The following is a 20776-nucleotide window of genomic DNA, read 5'->3' on the forward strand; positions in this document are numbered from 1 at the left end:
AGGACTACTATATCCGGTCCCTATTGTATCTGGTGGCACTACTCAGGATACAATATGGAAAGAGCTTGTTCGTTCCCCAGATGGTTTGCAGTCTGCGTTTGATAGGCAAGTATACCGAGATCCATGTACAGACTGTGACAGCACTATGCATATAGGTGTACAGAAAATAGCATCCCGAGTCAAGATTGAAAAAAAACCCTCTTTTCACTTCAGGGCGCGGTATTGCTCTGGAAGTGTATGAGCAATATTGGGTGAGGTCTCCAAAAACCAGAGAGAGAGGAACTAAGCAAGCTTTTTCTGTAGTCAGGGTTTCAGCGACTCTGTCTTTTATGTGCAGAATTCTTTATTGTTCTTCAGAGGCAGCTTAATAAATGATGCAACCTGAATAACCTGTATAGGGCACAAAATTATTTACACACACACACACACACACACACACACACACACACACACACACACACATGCGCATTAAAAAAAGCACAGTTGATACCCATCACTGTCCCTAGGAGAACTTCAAAGCACACAGTTTCTTGCAGCCTGCTCTGATACCCTGGTTTGAAATATTTGGCTATTGCCACAAATTTTCAGCATGACTGAGGTTGTCTTACTTACCCCGGGTCTTTCCCCCCCTTCTTCTTCCAGAGAGGATCTGCTGAGCTTCTCAGGATCCAAAATGCACAGGACCACCAGGATAAAAATCACAGAGCTGAACCCTCACTTGATGTGCGCTTTGTGTGGAGGCTACTTCATCGATGCCACAACCATTGTGGAATGCTTACACTCTTGTAAGTTTAAAAACCATATCTGGAAACTCCTGAGGATTAATGGGATACGTGCCTCATCCCTGGGCTCTATTCAGAGCTGGGGCCAGCTGTCGAAAGACGCAGAACAATAATCACCCCACTTTGAGCATATGAAAAGGGCATTTTCTTCACTATCGACTGGGTGGCATCCCATGCTTCCCACCTTGGCCGCCTCTGCCACCAGGGCCTTTTCCCCCCAAAAAGTCCCGGCAGTAGCAAGACACGGGCATTACCTGAGACCATCAAGCCTTGGAATTTGGGCACTCCATGTGGCTTCCTACGTTCAGTTCTGTCAGTCTTGTGAGGCTTTGCCTCATGGCTGTTGTCCACAGTGTCGTAAATCTTCCCCTGTGCTGACTTTGTCCTCCCACCCCTGTTGCCTTCTTTCCTTTACAGTCTGCAAAACCTGCATCGTCCGTTACCTGGAGACGAACAAATACTGCCCGATGTGCGATGTCCAAGTGCATAAAACAAGGCCACTGCTCAGCATCAGGTATGTCATATTCATTTATATGTCATCTGGGGCAGTTATCTGTGTCAGACAAGAAGCCGAGCAATGTGCTCATGTAACCTTGAAAATTTTGGAGCGGGGGGGAGGGGCAAGGTCCCTTGACTATCCCTATCTGGCACCCCTGCAGCCAAGGATGAGTTCATATAGATGGAAGCAGCATGTAGCGGCTAGACCAGGGGTCAGCAACCTTTTTCAGCCATGGACCGGTCCACCATCCCTCAGACCACGTGGTGGTCTGGACTATATTTTTTTGGGGGGGGAAATGAACGAATTCCTATGCCCCACAAATAACCCAGAGATGCATTTTAAATGAAAGGGCACATTCTACTCATGTAAAAACACCAGCCAGGCCCCACAAATAACCCAGAGATGCATTTTAAATAAAAGGGCACATTCTGCTCATGTAAAAATACGCTGATTCCCGGACCGTCCGCAGGCCGGATTGAGAAGGCGATTGGGCCACATCTGGCCCCCGGGCCGTAGGTTGCCTACTCCTGGGCTAGAGCTTGCCCTGTAATGTCTGTAACTGTGGAGAGGTTGTCACTTAGACCCAAAGAGACTTGCACAGAGCTAGACAAAACCTGATGGTTGGCTTGAACCGCAGGTGAGGACAAAAGCAGGTCACCTGCTGTTATTGGGACATGTGATTGACAGGTGGGCAGCCCAACCTACCTATCAAATTTGGCATGCAGGAAGCTGTTGGACTGTGCTGAAATGGCAAAACTGACCGGAAAGCTCAGGAACCAAGTAGATCAAAACTTTAATAAGAAATGGGAAAAATTTATAACATATCTAGGAGACCACTGTAAGCAGATGAAAACATTAGCCAGATTCTAATAACACTTGTAATGTAGCAATACTATGGACAATATGGAGAGATATAAAATATGGATTATGAAATAATATGCAGTTGAGAAGGTGGACAATAGGACCCGTGGAGGGGAAGGTGGGAAGTCCAGAGATTCGGAGAAATCTCTAGATATGGATATGCAATTTGGATTGTTATAATTCTACATTTGTAAAATCAAATGAAAATTATTATTACTATTTTTTAAATTGGCATGCAGGATGTGAGAGAGTTAAGAGTCCAGCCTGCTGGCAAGATCCAGTTCCTCCCCAGCGAACCCACAGCACACCCTGTCTTATTAGGATTCAGCCTCAGTTTTTTGGCCCCCACCCAGCCTGTCACTGCTTTCAGGCACTGATCCAATACATGCACAGCCTAACGTGGCTGTGTTTCTCTATCTGGTGACGAATGGCTGCATTTCGGTATGGCAAAGCTGCACTGCTAATTAATGGGCTCTGATAATGTCTTTGGACCACAGTCTTTGGACCACAGATGAGCAAGCTATTGAAGAAGCTCTAAGAACTATTAAATCCGAGTATGATTGTGGTTTATGATGTATCGATCCATTTGTCTTGGAGCTCTTGCATTAACCTCCTGCCCGAGGCATGCACACGTCACGCTTTCCCCAATTCTGCGTCAATTTAAACCCGCTGTGCGTCGCGGAGAGCCTGCCTCTAATGCAAGATTAAAATGCAGAATATTTGCACACGTTCATGGATTTTGCACAATTTATTCAGCTTTAGCAAGTTGGAAAGAGAGTCAATGGGCTCAGCAGAGCACTGAGACCCACCCCCATCGCCAACTCTCCTGTCTTTGTGGCTTTGCATTTTTTTTGATGAAACGTTTCTTTTCCAAAAGTAAGCCCGCCCAGCAATGCTTGGCTTTGAAGTGGTTATCCGGCTGCTTCCTTGTTAGTCTGGATTTTGGGGGAAGCCAGACGCACCTTACTGAACTCTACAGATGGTTGGCATAGAAACCAAGAAGGCGACTTCTCACAGATGCATCTCTCCGGTTGTATTTTTAGCTCCTGTGCTGTGCAAATTAAATTCTCTAGTAACACTTCAGGCGTTCTGCAAAATATTTACAAGCCGAGCTCCCACCAGCCTCTCCTCTTAGGCCCACAAACATCCGCGCTCCCAGAGGCATGCATGCGCCCACCCATCCACCCGGCAGATGCGAGCTGCCAGTGCAAAGAGGCATGCGAGAGGGGAGAAAACGCGCCAGGTTAAAAGTGCAGCGAAATGTCACTGGGGTTTAGCGACCCCATGGCGAGACCGCAGCCTCTGATTGATTTCAAATGTGCCACTGAGAGCAGGTGTGCTGGGTATATTAGTTGTGATTTCCTCTCCAGCTTCCCTGAATGTCCCCAATCTCCAAGCAGTTTTATGATTTTTAGGGAGGATGTTTAAAAAGCCATGCGTATGCCTCAATGCTGGAGTACACGGCAGTATTTTACTTTATTTCACAAGGAAACTGATAAGGCACTGATCTGTGAAGCAGGTATGCTTTGATGGGTTGCTTTGATGTTCTGCTAGGGGCAGAGCAGCCTCGGCCCAGTATACCTGAAAGAGTGTCTCCACCCCCATCGCTCAGCCCAGACACTGAGGTCCAGCTCCGAGGGCCTTCTGGCGGTTCTCTCCCTGTGAGAAGTAAGGTTACAGGGAACCAGGCAGAGGGCCTTCTCGGTAGTGGCACCCATCCTGTGGAACGCCCTCCCATCAGATGTCAAGGAAATAAACAACTATATGACTTTTAGAAGACATCTGAAGGCAGCCCTTTTTAGGGAAGCTTTTAATATTTGATGAATTATTGTATTTTAATATTTTGCTGGAAGCCACCCAGAGTGGCTGGGGAAACCCAGCCAGATGGGCAGGGTATAATTGTTGTTGTTGTTGTTGTTGTTGTTGTTGTTGTTGTTGTTGTTGTTATTATTATTATTATTTGTTGTTGTTGTTGTTGTTGTTGTTATTATTAGTATTATTTTTTGTTGTTGTTGTTGTTGTTGTTGTTGTTGTTATTATGGATTGGAAGAATGGGGTGGGTTTGCAGGAGCTGTATAGGCAGCAGTATGGCAAAGTGCATTGGCTCAGTGGTTCATGGTTGCTCTTCCCTTCCCACCAATGATTTCTTAGAATGATTGCATTTTTTTTGGGGGGGGAGAGGCTTTTTATATTTTATTTTACCAGGCCCCTTGGTTGCAACAGGTGGCTTCAGGGCTCTGCTGCGGAGACACGACTCGTCACACTTTATAGCCGCTCAGGAATAATAGGGTGTCCTGGATGTCTTAAGTGTCTTATTGACTCGAGCAAATATAATGGCTTTCCTTGTAACCTAGCTGCCAGTCACGCAGCCCCTGGACAAAGCTTGTTTTCATTAGCTTGCCATAAATCACAAAACAAAGTCAATATGCATGTGTAATAAATAACATTACCAAATTGGATTGGGGGGGGGGCGCTCAGGACAGCCCAACGGTGTGAAGATTGTGACGCTGTAAATTAAAACAAACACTGCCTGGTGTGTGGGTGTGTGTACACACACACACACACACACACAGCCTTTTAAATCAAACTCTGCATGCTGTTCAACACAGAAATAATTGTGTGTTGCCTCCCTTACCTCCAGTAAATCCAAATTCAGAGGGGTTTTGACACATTTATATGTTTCATCAATAGATCAAAGCAGCAGTTAATAGTATTGCAACACTGGAACTGTGCATTAAATGAAATCAAAACTTGGTGCCAAGAACACCTGAACTCCGGCACCCCTGCCCATTATGTGACTTACAACAAGTTTTCATTATGTGCTTATTTTGCATAATTGTTTTCTCACGGCAGGAAAGGGTGAACTATGAATCTTCCTGACTGGCTGGTACGGGGTGTGGGCTGGGCTGTACGTTCCATTACCACGAAGAAAAAAACTTTGGCTAAAGTGTAGGTCAGGACTGGGAAACCTGTAGCATAAAATAGCTTCTATTGATAGCCACTCTCTTAACCAACTGAACTGATCCTCTGAAGTATTCAGTTCTGAATTTGGTCCTGAATTGGCTGCATGAGAGATGCTGGGGCTCAAGGCTTATCTTCTAAAGTTAGGCACACTTCTGTTGTCTTGGCACTAAGAAAAAAAAGGTTTTGTAGCAAGTGTTGGAACACCCTAAGTCCGATTAAGCAACAGAGATAGTGAGCGCTGTGTTTTGAAATGTTAAGCCTCTTCTTCCTGCCTTTGCTGCAATGCCTCCTGTTCAGTGCAGAGGGGATTGCACTAGAGTAGCTATTCGTTTTAATAAGCCCGTACAGTGGGGCTGGGGCAAGAGAGGCTTGCTCTATGTTTCTGATATTATCAACAGCAAAAATGAATTTGAATTGGGATTTTAATATTCTCCCCCACTTTTCCCCTTGCAATTGACCTTTGCTAACCCATCTTTTTCTCCTCATGTTTCAGATCAGATAAAACCCTACAGGACATAGTCTACAAGCTGGTACCAGGACTTTTCAAAGGTGTGAACATGTTCAGATTTTGTGGCTGTTTTTCTGTTTTGTTTTTAAGAAGTTGCTTCCGTTGACTTTGATGCAGTTAGAAAAAGAAGCCATCTGATTATTATATAGGGCTGATGAACAGTATATAAATAACTGAGCAGAATAGGGCCAAATATTCAACTATAGTATTACCTCATTAAGTAATACAAATAGTCTTCGAAACTATGGCTGTTGTGCTTTTGGTCCTAATGCAAATTTAATTCTAGTTCTTTTATTTGTTTTCCGTTCAGTCAGTGATTAAAAATGTACGAATAATTATATGGTAGCGTGTTGCTAAACATGAATGCATTGATTTATTTATTCACTGTGATGTGTAGCCCCACCTGCAGAATAAGTGAAAGATATAAATGCTAATAAATGAATTAACTGTTTGCTTTTGCCCGCAGATGAAATGAAGAGGCGACGTGATTTCTACGCAGCATACCCTCTGGCAGATGGTATGGCGTCTCTCATGAATTTCCCTCCTACATGTGAACAGTGATGCATTAAAAAAAACCACCCCACAAAAAAGGTGTGATTTTTATTTTTTCTCTGTCTCCTCCTTTCCTCTCAATTGCCTGTGTAGTTCCTAATGGATCCAATGAAGACCGGGGAGAAGTTTCGGAACAGGAGAAAGGGAACCTGACAGACGATGAAATTGTCAGCTTATCCATAGAGTTCTATGAAGGAATCAGGTAATACAGAAAAAAATATGAGGGGAATAATTTCACTTAATTTGCCCTGGGTTGTTTTTTTTACTACACATATATTTTATCAAATTTTATATATTTATGCTTGGTTAATGTTTTGAAAGAATGTATGTATTACACTCACACACTTACGTACAGTCGTACCTTGGTTGTCGGACGAATTCTGTTCTGGAAGTCCGTTCGACTTCCAAAAACATTCGAAAACCAAGGCACGGCTTCTGATTGGCTGCAGGATCTCCCTGCACTCAATTGGAAGCTGCAGAAGCCACGTCGGACGTTTGGCTTCCAAAAAAAGTTCACAAACCGGAACACTCACTTCTGGGTTTGCGGCGTTCAGGAGCCAAAACGTTCGAGTTCCAAGGTGTTCAACAACCAAGGTACGACTGTATATTAATTGTATTTGTGGTGTAACATTATGTTTTGGCATTGTATATGCCACCATGAGCATTCTTACTGAAAATGCAATGGATGCATATGATTTAATAATAAACAAGTCTAGGCCTGTGCAGGGAACAATCAAAGTTTTCATAATGCGATATTGCTTTTCATTTGCTTGCTTGTTTGTTTCTTACATCATACAATAAGAAGGATGTGGCCGGGACAAAGAAGAGGAAACTTTGTTACTGAAAGACAGTATAGGAATCATATGTGTGTGCATGTGCGTATTATAATCTCCCAGGGTAGATGCAGTCTATCTGCACTATACTACTGTTGAATGTTATTGCTGATGAAAACATGATTTTAATAAGCTGTGCAATGGAGATCAAGTGCAAACGCACATCGCAATAGAGGTGTGCATCCGATTTGCTCTGCACCCACCAGGAGACGGAATCGCCCTTGTGGCTTAAAGGTCTTGTTGGGTGAGGTTAGGCTTAGGGAACATGTGCTGCAAATTAATTATTTTATTCCCTTACATCCTACACTTCTGTATTGCTCAGTCAGCATTGTTCTTTGGACAGTTTACAATGAAGGCTAAAACCACAATACAGTGGTACCTTGGTTCAGTGGCGTAGCGTGGGTTGTCGGCACCCGGGGCAAGGCAAGTAATTTGTGCCCCCTAACCCGTGGATTTGCGCCCCCTAACCCGTGGATTCGCACCCCCTAACCCTAACCCCCAGATGTTGCGCCTGGTGCGGTCGGCCCCCCCTGCACCCCCCACGCTACGCCACTGCCTTGGATTTTGAACAAAATGCATTCCATAAGTCCCTTTGACTCCCAGAACCGTTTGAAAACCGAAGTGTGGCTTCCAATTGGCTGCAGGAGATGTTTGGGTTCTAAAAATTGCTCGAAAACCTGAGAACTCACTTCTGGGGTTTGATAGCTTGGTAGCTGATTTGTTTGGGAGCCAAGGTGTTCGGCTTCCAAGGTACGACTGTACAGAACAATACCTATCACAGAATAATAATAATAAAAAGAGCTCTATGAAAACAAAAGAAAAACGGCAACAGAGAATAAACAGTACAGTAGACCTAAGGAGCTCAAACACTTTCTAAAGGCTCAGTGGTACAGAATATTGGTTGAATGGGGGTAGGGACTGATAGCAGAGCAGGAAAGGGGACAGAGGGAGGAAGAGAGACACAGAGATAAAACAGAAGGAACCATCTTGTTGTGTGGAGAGGTCCTTTTCTGTTTCGTTCTGAGAAGTTATTGTAAAATATTCCTGGAGGAAGTAGTCAAATGTATCCCTAGAAATCACTGGAGAACTCCCAAGATTTTTAAAAACGTGGCTGGTACTAGTGTGTCCATTCTCCCTCCCCACAACCTGCCCTCTTCAAATATTAGCAGAAAGAGAAGAAGTCCTGCTCTTTCTGAGTTCTAGTTTAGTGTGAAACAACATTTTAAAAAGAACATCCTACCAGTGCAAATTCCAAAGCAGGTTGATTGTTGCTGGGAAAGTGATTGTTGCTGGGAAAGAATGCTAATCCAACCATATCTGGAGCGGTGCCACACAGGTGTGCTCAAGTTGGGCTGCCAAGCTACCTGACCACAGCACTGTAGAAGCAGTGGGTGAGGCTGGGGCTGTGTGGGTGCAACAGCAAAGCCAGTCTGGAGCCCAGGTAAGTTGCAGCAAGACTGCTGCCAGGAGGATGGCTCTGCCCCACTCTACTGGCTGCTCCTGGGACCTTGGTTTTGATTGTGATCTTCCACATATGGCTGAAGTGTGCAGAAATAACCAAAGTTCTGGACCCACAGAGGCCTGGATAAACTGGTCCGTCCTCTTGTGTGTGTGTGTTTCATTAATTCCCCCTATTTCTCTCTCTCAGAGAAGAAAACAAAGGGACTGTTGAGAATGGGAACACAGAGAAAGACAAGGTGAGCTATGTAGCTTCTGCCCTTGAATAATGCTTTAGAAATGTGGGAGAATCCCATGTCCCCTGCATGCCCTCAAATTATTGAATTCTTAAAATAAGAGGTTCAGGGGCTGCCTGAAAGCCGTGTCCTCTGAGCTGGGATCCCAGAGTTGTTCCATAGGTGGTGATCTCTAAAGTGAGAGGTGCAGGGGCTCAAGGTGGTTGTCCTCCAACCGGGAGGCCCTTTCCATTAATATTTCATATTTAGGAACCAATCGCAAGGCACCCCAATCTTAATTGGGATTTTTATGTCCTCCGGGCGTAAATCATGATGAATCAAGTTAGCGCTCAATACCTCAAAAGCCCCCTACACTGCCTCCTCTTGCTCCCCACCTCCAACCTTTCCCCTCAATTTGACTTTCAATTTTTCTTTTCTGTTTAGTCCATTTTTCTTTCCTTCCTGCTTTCACCTTTGCTGTGTCCCTTTCCCTGTTTCTGTGGCTGTGCTAGGATGTACTCCAACTTTCTCCTTTCCTCTTTTTAAATTTCGGATTCTGTTTCCCTCCCCCCACAGATGTTGTGCTTTCCCTCCCCCCTCCAACGGTATATAGATTGCAAGGATGTCCTTTGCCTATGACCTCTGACCCTTCCCGGACTCCTCCCCCTGCCCCCTTCCCCGGTATCCTTGCCTTTTGGCAGATTTACAGCTGCTTCAATACATATTTCAACGACTCTGCCTGCTCCAGCTGCCTAGCCCTCTCCCAATAAAACCTTTTCTCTCACTTTCTCTCTCTCCCTCCCCTCCCTCCCTCGCTTTCTCTCTCATATTCCTCCCTAGAAGAACAGCATGAGATTCCTCCGTTGCCCTGCCGCTATGACGATCATGCACCTGGCTAAGTTCCTCCGCAACAAGATGGATGTTCCCAGCAAATACAAAGTGAGTTGCTATCAAATGCTATCACACTTTTCCCGGGCCAAGGTTGATGCTGCATGTTCAAAACTATTTGCCCATCAAGGAAGCTCCAGTTCCACACTCATTATAAAATAAGCAAACAGCAAAACGTGCAAACAGCGTTTTAAGTGTGCGTGCTTTCTCCCTGCCGAAGAACTGGCTTCACTCTGAAGGCTTATATAGGTTTTTTTAGCAACAGAGGTTTCCCAAATTCCAAACCCAAATGAACTGTGCAGATTGAGAAAACATGTCTCTGTTTGCTTGCTCTGCGTAATTTAGTTTACTTCTAGTTAGGGGAAGGGACATATGCTTTCAAACTTTCTTTACTGCTTAAGGGCTAGAAAATTACTTCTTTAAAAAACAGCAACAAAGATGAAGATGTTCAGGAGACTTTGGACCTGTAAAAGGGTAAAAGAGTATATAAAAGAGGATATAATCTATAATGAAATTAAAACAATGTTTGAAAGTACTTTTCAAAAAAGGAAAAAAGAAGGGGGGAAAAAACAGAGTCCTTTTTGTTGGGGATAATTCAGACAAAAATTCCCAGGTGTCAAAAAAAGGTTATTTATGTATGCCACTACTGCGGCCTGTGTTTTGTTAGCCCCCAAATGGAAAACGAGCGAGGTCCCAACCAAAGAAGAATGACAACTTAAACTGATTGAATATGTGCAGCTTGCAGACCTAATACATAGAATAAGAGAACAAGAAGAACATATGTTTAAAGAAGAATGTCAGCATTAAGATAAATTCAACAGTGTAAATAAGTTTTGATTGATGTAATAATGGAATACTGATTGGTATAGTTTTTGTAAAATATGCAGGGATTTATGATATGCAGAATGAACCATGGATAGAGAAGAGAAGTCACTGCCATTTTAAGATTGTTTAAAAGAGTATTGCAAAACAGAAAATCTAATAAAAGTGTGTGTGTGTGTGTGTGTGTGTGTGTGTATATGTGTGTGTGTATGTGTGTGTGTGTGTGTGTGTGTATATGTGAGAAAGATGCTCAGGAGACTTACTGTATTTTTCGCCCCATAGGACGCACCGGCCCATAGGACGCACCAAGTTTTTTTTGGGGGGAAATAATGAAAAAAAAAATATTTTCCCCCCAGGCGCTTGTGGGGCCGGCAGCGGGGAGAAGCGCTCTTCTCCCTGCCGCCCGCCTGCAGACCAGGTCCGGGGACAGCGGGAAGACGCACTGTGCCTCCTCGCTGTCCCTGGAGCTTGCAGGGCTGGCGGCGGGGAGAAGCATGCGTCTCCCCGCCGTCAGCCTCCAAACCACATTGGGAGACAGCAGGATGGCGGCGGTCCGCCTCCCCGCTGTCCCCCGAGCTTGTGGAGCTGGCGATGGGGCTCTCCAGGCTTCAGCGAAAGCCTGCATTCACCCCATAGGACGCACACACATTTCCCCTTCATTTTTGGAGGGGAAAAAGTGCGTCCTATAGGGCGAAAAATACGGTAAATCTGTGTCCAGTACTTATTCATCTGTGCCTGCCATGTAACTCAGAATTTCTTTACTTGTGTTATTAAATCTGTTAGGTGGAAGTTCTCTATGAAGATGAACCTCTGAAGGAATACTATACCCTAATGGACATAACTTATATCTATCCTTGGCGACGGGTAAGTGCGTAGAGAGAAGCGACCCCTAAGGGTGATCTAGCCCAACTTCCTGCAATGCAGGAATCTCAACTAGATCATAAATGACAGATGGCCATAGGAAGCTGTCTTGTCCTGAGTCAGACCGTTGGTTCATTTAGTTCAGTGTTGTCAGCACTGACAGAGCAACATCTCCAGTGAAAGACTCTTGTCCGAAACCCCCGAGAGCCACTGTACCTTCGTATAGACCAGTGTTACCCAAACATGGGTCCCCAGCTGTTTTTGGACTACAACTCCCATCATCCTCAGCTAGCAGGACCGGTGGTCAGGGATGATGGGCATTGTAGTCCAGCTGGGGAAATCCCTGGTACAGACTGAGCAAGATGGATCAATGGCTTCATTCATAGTAAGGCAGTGTTCCATAGATTCATAAGAGACAAATAAGAGCAGAGGAAATTTGAGTTGTGACCCAAGTTGGCTCAAGGTCTGAGACAGAACTCATTTGAGAATGAGGAGCAAATGTATCTTCCATTCAGAACCCACCAAGTGGGATGGAAGGGTACGTCTTGTTTGTTACATCTGAAAACAACAATGAAAACAAATGACAAATTAGCATTCGGGATTTAGGATGCGGGTGGCGCTGTGGGTTAAACGACAGAGCCTAGGACTTGCCAATCAGAAGGTCGGTGGTTCGAATCCCCGCGATGGGGTGAGCTCCCGTTGCTCGGTCCCTGCTCCTGCCAACCTAGCAGTTTTGAAGCACGTCAAAGTGCAAGTAGATAAATAGGTACCACTCCAGCGAGAAGGTAAACGGCGTTTCCGTGCGCTGCTCTGGTTCGCCAGAAGCGGTTTAGTCATGCTGGCCACATGACCAGGAAGCTGTACGCTGGCTCCTTTGGCCAGTAAAGCGAGATGAGCGCCGCAACCCCAGAGTCGGTCACAACTGCACCTAATGGTCAGGGGTGCCTTTACCTTTAAGAATTGAAAATGTTACGTTGGCCCTCATATCTGGAGGAAGAAGTTAGAGCAGAGGAAAGGAAATAGTCTTTTTTTTAAAAAAATGTTATTAAGGTTTATAGAGAAAAGAATAAAACTTAATATCTTTTCCCTTTTTTTTAACCAACCAAGACTTTTATATAGATACAATAAAAACACAAAAAGGCGTGGGGGAGGGGGGAGAGGAAATAGAGAAGCAAAAAAGAAATAATGTCAAATTCTTCATCTGTCTGCTATATAAAAACAATATTCACTTTGTCCAATCCAATCTAACACTTGACAAAGCCACTTTATATAATCAAACATTATCTTCAGTCCTCAAATCCAGATGCTATTATTTCATTTTCTGTTTTTACGCAGAAAGTCTATGAGAGGTTTCCAATCTTTTATTTTTAAAACACCTTTATTGAACAAGTTCAAAAAGTACATAATTATATGTGCACTGAACATGATGAGACGTAAATAAAAGAAAGAAAGAGAAATAGCACCTGTATAGAAGGGAAAATAATGGGGGGAGGGAAAAAAACCCCCAAACTCTATGCTTTCCAAAGTTCTTATTGTAATATACCAAATCTTAACCTATTACAGTATTTGCAAGAATAGATTCCACATGTCATCGAATTGGTCCATGGCAAGTCTGTGTTTATATGCAAGTTGTTCATATGTTGCGAGTTTGTATAAGACTTCAATCGTAGAAGGTTTCCAGTCTTTAACAAATGTTAACAATGACCTTTCTCTGGTTAAATATGTCAGTTTTGCCATCTTGGCTAAGTCCCCGTTAGTTTTAACAGCCATTTCCCGATTGATGTGTCCTTCCTTCTTGGTGCATATAAAAAGGGGTGGGGGGTAAAACGGTTGCAGGTGGGACGCTGGTGGCGCTGTGGGTTAAACCACACAGCCTAGGACTTGCCGATCAGAAGGTTGGTGGTTCGAATCCCTGCGACGGGGTGAGCTCCCATTGTTCGGTCTTTGCTCCTGCCAACCTAGCAGTTCAAAAGCACATCAAAGTGCAAGTAGATAAATAGGTACCACTCCGGCGAGAAGGTAAACGGCGTTTTCGTGCACTGCTCTGGTTTGCCAAAAGCGGCTTAGTCATGCTGGGCACATGACCCGGAAGCTGGCTCCTTCGGCTAATAAAGCGAGATGAGCTCCGCAACCCCAGAGTCGGCCACGACTGGACCCAATGGTCAGGGGTCCCTTTACCTTTTAAAATGGTTGCAGCTAAGCTGTGTAGAAGATGAAATGTTATGTTTACGCTCTCCCTCTGCAGAATGGCCCTCTCCCTCTGAAATACCGTGTCCAGCCGGCCTGCAAGAGGCTAAAACTCTCCTCCCAGCTCCCCAACTCCGAATGCACCAACACCAGCGGCGCGTCAGAGTGCGAGTCTGTCAGCGACAAGGCCAACAGCCCGGCCACCTTGCCGGCCACCACTTCCTCTTCGTTGCCAAGCCCTGCCACCCCTTCCCACGGCTCGCCCAGCTCCAACACCACCACGGTGAGCATCCCCGCCAACCCTGCGCCCGGGACCATGCTCAACGGCACTTCGAACTGCCACCAGATGCAACCCTTGGCCAGCAGGGGGCGCAAGGCAATGGTAAATGGCGGCCCCACCATGTCGGCTTTGACTTAAAGGGACAGGACATTTTTTCTTCCTTCTCCTTCTTGGCTGGATCTCGAGTTTTATAAATAAGTATATTATGTGTAGATAAGGGCAGTGGAGGGGTGGGGTGGGGGTGGGGGGGAAATTATACATACTTATTTTCTATCAATCGACCTGATTTAATTTAAGAAGAAAAAAAGGCAAAAAGAGACAAAAAAACCCGACGTGTCCTCCCCCTTTTTTAATTTTAAAAAAGAAAAAAAAGTGCTCCTGTAACTGCATGATGTCATCTGTGTTAAAGCGGCAGTCCCTTCCTGTTAAAAACTCTTTTTTATTTGTGCCCTCTGTTTGTAGTCAGATTTAATGCACAGTCCCCGAGAGAGAAAAACGCACAGTCCTGAATCAAGCAGGCTTCCTGTCTTAGAAGCACACGTGGCTTTCTCATGCTTTCTTCGTCCTTTGACTTATGCGCCGTCATGGAATCTGGTTCCCTCCCAGTGTTTCTGGACTTCAACTCCCATGAGCCCTAACCAGCACAGGCTGAGGGAAAGGGACGATGGGAGTTGTAGTCCAACACAATTTAGAGGGCGCCAAGTTGAGGAAGGCAGGACGCCTTCCACCTTGGGCACCCTTGCTGTCTCCACCTACGCTTCCTTTCAGCCCCCCCCCCCGCTACACAAGCGCAATGTCTTTAAAGATGTGCGGAACCTTTGGCTCTCCGGGTGTCGCTGAAACATAACTCCCATCTGCCGCAGCAAGCATTGCCAATGACCAGAGGCGACAGGAGTTCATCTTGAGGGCCAAAGATTCCTCTCACCTTCTTGAAAGCACATCCAAAGCACATCCCCCCACCCTCTCAAAGAATTCTGTAGTTTGTTAAGGGTTGCTGGGAGCTAACTCTGAGTGGCTAACTACAGTGCCCAGAATTCCTGGAGGGAAATAATGTGCTTTGAGCATGCTTTAGAGGTGTAGGGTGTACACAGCTTTAGCCTCATATTCCCTCATCTATACCTCCCGTGGTCTCCTGCAGAGCCGAGATGCAGCTATAAAGCCTGAAGGAGAGGTCCGGACAGCTGCACACATCAGAAGGGTTGACGCCGCCAGTCTCCTTCCTTTAATGATGCGAAAGGCCAACAGCCACTGCTGGTTTGCAAACAGCCATGTGACAAAACATGGCAGCTAGGAACAGAGGGACAGCTGAGATAGGGCTGAGGACCAGAAGCTTAGCCCCACAAGGTTCAGGTCTGAAGGTGGGCCTTGGGCCATTGGTGGAAGAACAGGTTCCGTGAAATGCAATGCGAATTGTCTCACACACAGGGACCCAGGCTAGCGTGGCGCCCTGAGCTTCACAAGCAAGGCCACGCATCACAAGCAAGGCCTGCCAAGATGTCTGGCTGTTTTGTTAGTCGCTGGGGCCGCTTCTTCTGTCTGCCTTTCAAACCCAACATGTGGACTGGGATGTCCTCAGAGCAGCGAGTTCCGCACATTCCCCTCTCCCACCTGTTTCTATGCCTGCAGTAGTGCAATGTTGCAGGTAGCAACTGTCGTGGGTGGCTCTGTGGTCTAAACCACTGAGCCGCTTGGGCTTGCCGATCGGAAGGTTGGCGGTTCGAATCCCTGCGATGGAGTGAGCTCCCGTTGCTCTGCTCCAGCTCCTGCCAATCTAGCAGTTCGAAAGCACGCCAGTGCAAGTAAATAAATAGGTACCACTGCAGCAGGAAGATAAACAGCATTTCTGTGCACTCTGGTTTCCGTCCTGTTGTGCCAGAAACGGTTTAGTTTGCTGGCCACATGATCCAAAAAGCTGTCTGTGGACAAACACCGGCTCCCTTGGCCTAAAAGCAAGATGAGCGCCACAACCCCATAGTCGCCTTTGACTGGACTTAACTGTCCAGGGGTCCTTTACCTTTTTACCTTTAATGTTGTATCTGGTGAGGCCAACCACTACTGGCGTCACATCCCCAAAACCCATACAGGTGTGGCATTGCCAGTGACGCTGTTACGGTGAACATAGTGCCTTGAGCTTAAGCTGGCTTCCTCCTGGTCAGTCCTCCAGACATTTTGAACCATGACTCCTTCCACTCCCACCCCTCAATTCTGTCCCTTTGTGCCAGACGTCTCTGCCTGTATCTCAGGAGATCTCATCTTCACTTCTGTTTCCAACCACTTCAGCCGTCCCGCCAACAGACCTGGGATTTTTTTTTTTTGGGGGGGGGAGGGTGGTTTTACGGAGAGGGCATTTTCTTAGGACACATTCACACCACCTATTTCACGCACGTTTAAAGCACACAGCTCCCCACCCCACCCCAAAATACTGGAAACTGCAGTTTTCTTGAGTGTGCTGGGAATTGTAACACCTATCAGGTAAAAAAAGGTAAAGGACCCCTGGACGGTTAAGTCCAGTCAAAGGCAACTATGGCGTTGCAGAGCCTCTTGGGCTTGCTGATCAGAAGGTTGGTGCTTAGGGTCCCTGCAATGGAGTGAGCTCCTGTTGCTCCGTCCTAGCTCCTGCCAACCTAGCAGTTCAAAAGCACGCCAGTGCAAGGAGATAAATAGGTACAGCTGCGATGGGAAGGTAAATTATGTTTCCATGTGCTCTGGTTTCCGTCACGGTGTCCTGTTGCACCAGAAGCGGTTTAGCCATGCTGGCCACATGACCCGGAAAGCTATCTGTGGACAAACGCCGGCTCCCTCAGCCTGAAAGCAAGGTGAGCGCCACAACCCCATAGTCGCCTTTGACTGGACTTAACCATCCAGGGGTCCTTTACCTTTGACTCTTACACCTATCATTTGTAGGGTTTTTGAGGGGATGTCATGCGCTTTAACGGCATGAGGTTGTATCTGACGCTAGCCCTGCTCAGAGCAGAAACATTGAATGAAGCTAATGGACAGGACCTCACTTGATTCATTGGGTTTTCTCTGAACAGGACTTAGTTGAATACACCCCTCTGTGTGGATGTGTCATTAGAGATAGCTACTGGCCATTTACTGGCCTACAGTTCTCAGGGCTTGAAGTTGTAGAAGACAGAAGTGGAGCCCTCCATATTCAGAGGGTAGTATACTGGGGAAGAATGAGCAGCATTTTCACACCCAGGATGTGAACCGCCCAGGGACATTGGCTGGCCATGGTCACGAGCAGGGGTGGCGAACAACCTGCAGTGACCTGGTGTATGACTCCTGACTCCCATGAACCCCAGTCAGCATGGCCTGCAGTGAAGGATGATGGGAATTACAGACCAGCAGGTTCACCTCCACTGGTCGAAAGACAGATGGTTACGTGAGGCGGGTTCTTCTCCAAAAACCAGCTTGCACACACTTAATGATTTCTTGGCTGGGAGCAATGACAGTTGGAAACAGTTTAGATTTGCGGTGTTGATCTGGCCCACGTGTGTGCTTTCAGGGAGTAGTAGTAGCTTTGAAACCAGGAGTCCATAAAACTAGTTCATGGAAACTTCTACCCATCTTGGAGGCTGGGAGCATGCATACCTTGAGTTCGTGAGATCTGGGGCAGCCAAGACCCACATTCTTGCAGCTGTTTGCGTTATAGTTACGCAAGCAGATGCGCTTGGGGGGCGGCCTGATTTGGCTCATGCCAACTTTTTGTTTGAACTGGCTCTTGAGATGAGAAACAACTCGTAGACTTTGAGGGATCCTGTCCTGCATCTCTCTCCTCCCCCCAAAGCCTCCCTTTTCTCATTCACCCTGCTTGTAAAACGAGTTTCAAAGAAATAAATACAGTGCCTTTGAAAAGGAAACCTACTGCTTGATCCGCTGGGGTGACAGAAGAGGGTTTTGTGGTTTTAACCGGGTGGGGTGGGGTTGGGGGAAGACAATGTCTTTTCATTTGCTGACTTGTGTTTTCAAGACTGCCAGGTGGAAACGCACAACTTCCAGCGGGAAGAGTTCTATTCTTCCGTCAGCTTGAATCCTCTCCCCTTTTTTCTGAATGGAAGAAAAGCGATCCCAGAGGGCAGCCTTCGCCAAGCCTGTTCACCTCCAGATGCTTTGGACTACAACTCCCATCAGCCCCTGCCAGCACGGCTGATGGGAGTTGTAGTCCGGAGGGGGCAACAAGTTGGCAAAAGCTGCCAGAGTGATCATCTTCCTTTTTTTAATGTAAGTTAGGAAGGGCTAACTTGACACAAGCACATTTTGTATTCCTGAATGTCAAAGGAACTTTTGATAGGCTCCCCCCCCCCCACCGGCTGGCTCACAAGAGCGGCCGACCTCACAAAGGCAATCCAACCTCGGAGGTTTTTGCAGGTGGATCTGTTGTGCTCGACGTGCACTGAGACCAAGATGTGCAGCGGAGAACACATGTTTTGGCAACCTGGCAATGCACCTGGACTCCCAAGTCCTACCCCATGTCACCCAAACTTATAAACAAGGGGTTGTACCCTATTGTGTACCTGTGCTGATGGAAGGGTTTTTTGATCCTGCTTGAGCAGAGGGGGAGAGGAGGTGTTTTTTATTTTTTAGTTTTTTATTTAATTCACCCTTTCTCCGACATCCCCTTGCACGACCTCCCACACTGTTCTAAGGGGATCCTCAACCATCTTCAGCAGATTGGGAGGCATAGGGAGGCAAGGGCTGTGGAGGGAAGGGGGAATAACACAAAAAATATATTCCTCTTTCACTTCTGGATCAGAGTGTCTTCCATCAAGGGGAGGGACACACCTGGGATACAGGTCATCTGCCGGTGCAATAGGATGGGTCCAAGTCTGCTGTTGTTACCCTGCTGCTCTGCATCAGGACCACTGTGCAGCAGAAGCCACTGCTAAGAATAGGAAGCTGATCTAGGGATATGTGGGGCCTTGCACAACGTGACATTTGGAGGATGACTATAATAATAATACATTTCCCCTTGCTCTTGCCATTGACATACTGCACTTGAAGTGAGGAGGAAGAATCATAGTCCTGGGAAGGACCCCCAAAACCCTCCTTTCCAGTCCCACTTCACAGAGGACCAGCACATCTGAATCGTCTTGCTGGGTCGGACTCAAGGTTTACTTGTCCCGGCACTCTGACCAAAGAGCTGCTTAGGTTTGTGTGGCAGCCCAGTGAGATATTTTTCATTAACTTTTTTCTCTCTCTAAACAGCTGGCACCTCTGATTGCCCTCTTCCTGCACCGTGTCACAGATCACATCACTAGTTTCCCTTGCTTTCCAAGGTGGTTTGCCGCCTAGCGAGGAAGGCATCTTCCAGACAGAGAGAAACAAAACCTTGCTGCTCGGGTTCTTGCCATAGCTGTGGTCGACAGAACCTAGTAGTGAAAGGGATGTTGCCTCCTGGAGGTTCCAGTTTTGTAATTGTGGCTAATAACCATTGGAAGGCACATCCACTTCCTCTGAAACCGAAGACATGTCCAAAAGTTTAGCATCCCAAAAGCAACTTGTTCTACAGCTGAGCTCCTCTTAGAGTGAGGAAGGCTCTTTTTCCTAATCTGCTCTTCATAATTTCCCGCTCTTTGCTGCTTGTCCTGGCCGCAGGCTGAGCATTCGTTTTCTTGAGATTCTTTATATTAAACAAAAATAGAACTTTGCAGTTTTATCACACCGTTCTAAGCAGCATTTGCAGCAATGCCATAATGTCAAGGGTGTCTGTGTATGTAGGGGGAAGCCTCGTAACAACTACACACACACACACACACACACACACACACACACCCTGATTTGACAAGCTCTATTGTGAAGGTGACGGTTCCTGCATCTGGGGGAACTGAAGTCACTGGGGAGAGGCATGCCTTATGCCACCACCTCGTAGGGAACATAACAACCGTGGGCCTCCTTTAAAAATAGCTTCATGGTAGAGCATCCCTTTGCAGACAGAAGGTCCAGATTCAATCCGCAGCGTTTTCAGGTAAGGCTGGGAGATGCTTCTGTCTGGAATCCTGGAGAGCCACTGCTGGTGTAGACCAGTGTTTCCCAACCTTGGGTTTACAGCTGTTTTTGGACTACAATTCCCATCACCTCTAGCTAGGAAGACCAGTTGTCAGGGATGATGGGAATTGTGGTCCAAAAGCTGCCCGAGACCAAAGGTTGGGAAACACTGGTGTAGACAATACACCGAACAAGGTGTGCACCCACGGTCAGTATAATAAGGCAGTTTCCTCTAACAGCCTGCTGGCAAAACACCACTTTCTCTGCATCTCTTGCCTCTAGGTTGGCAACTGGTGTGGGTGAAGGCGGCACCTCCCAGTGGGCTGGATTTGGTTCTGGCGCCTCCAACCGCCAACCCATAAGATAACCAGTTTTTTTACCCCCTTACAAGGAAGTATCGGAGGCCCCGAGGGGCCAACAGGAAGAATTTACAGAAACACATGCACATTTTATTGACCAGTCCTATTGCTCTCTCTTTCTCATTGGCCAAGACCGAACTTGGGCCTTGCTACTGGCATTGCGCCATGTTTTAAGATTTTCTGGACTTCAAACACCCAAAAGGTGTTTCCCACCTGCGCATTAACATTGTACATACCGAGTGAAATGACCAAGGCGACGGAAGGCCTCACGCTTTTCTCTTCTGAGCTCCCCACCCCCACCCCAACAACCTTTTTTGTACATTTTTTTAATATGGTACAAGCCAAATCGCTCTGTATGTTTGCAAACCTGTATGATGTTTTAATGTGCTGTAATATATTCTGATATTCATATATTGTTATTGGTTAAAACATTTGTATCAATAAGACAGTTTGTAAATGGTAATAAATGCTACAACTTTGTCCTTCAGCTCTGGTGTCTGGCATTGTTGTGCTTTGCAAGTTCTTTCTCCTCCATCACTAGCCCACAAAATCGTAAGCTTTGCAAAAAGGGGCCCAAATTGCTTCACCCCATTGAAGAGCTGAAGCCTCTTATCAGTTTCAAGACAATAGGGCGATGGATGTTGTTCCGGACTTGGTGGTGGAGTATGAAATATCTATGGCAGCAACCAGATAAAGGGATTTCTCTGATTATTATGCTA

The 20776-nt window shown here is 46.3% G+C and overlaps 1 protein-coding gene across 8 annotated transcripts in view; it reads left to right on the forward strand.

Moving 5' to 3' along the window:
- Positions 1-20544, forward strand: part of PCGF2 (polycomb group ring finger 2) — a 59420-nt gene extending 38876 nt beyond the window's left edge. For 7 of the 8 annotated variants that reach the window (XM_081884335.1, XM_081884334.1, XM_081884336.1 and 4 more), the window contains 10 exons: positions 643-785; positions 1200-1296; positions 5600-5655; positions 6081-6131; positions 6260-6368; positions 8648-8696; positions 9513-9611; positions 11166-11246; positions 13489-19736; positions 19894-20544. In XM_081884335.1, the coding sequence (XP_081740461.1) occupies positions 674-785; positions 1200-1296; positions 5600-5655; positions 6081-6131; positions 6260-6368; positions 8648-8696; positions 9513-9611; positions 11166-11246; positions 13489-13848 (1014 nt within the window). In that variant the 5' untranslated portion in view covers positions 643-673 and the 3' untranslated portion in view covers positions 13849-19736; positions 19894-20544. Of the gene's footprint in view, positions 1-642; positions 786-1199; positions 1297-5599; positions 5656-6080; positions 6132-6259; positions 6369-8647; positions 8697-9512; positions 9612-11165; positions 11247-13488; positions 19737-19893 lie in introns of those variants that run through there. The other variant, XM_081884332.1, reaches the window with a different exon arrangement.
- The last annotated feature ends 232 nt before the right edge of the window (positions 20545-20776 follow it).

This window comes from Podarcis melisellensis (assembly GCF_964234715.1).
Source record: "Podarcis melisellensis genome assembly, chromosome: 13".
Lineage (NCBI taxonomy): Eukaryota > Metazoa > Chordata > Lepidosauria > Squamata > Lacertidae > Podarcis > Podarcis melisellensis.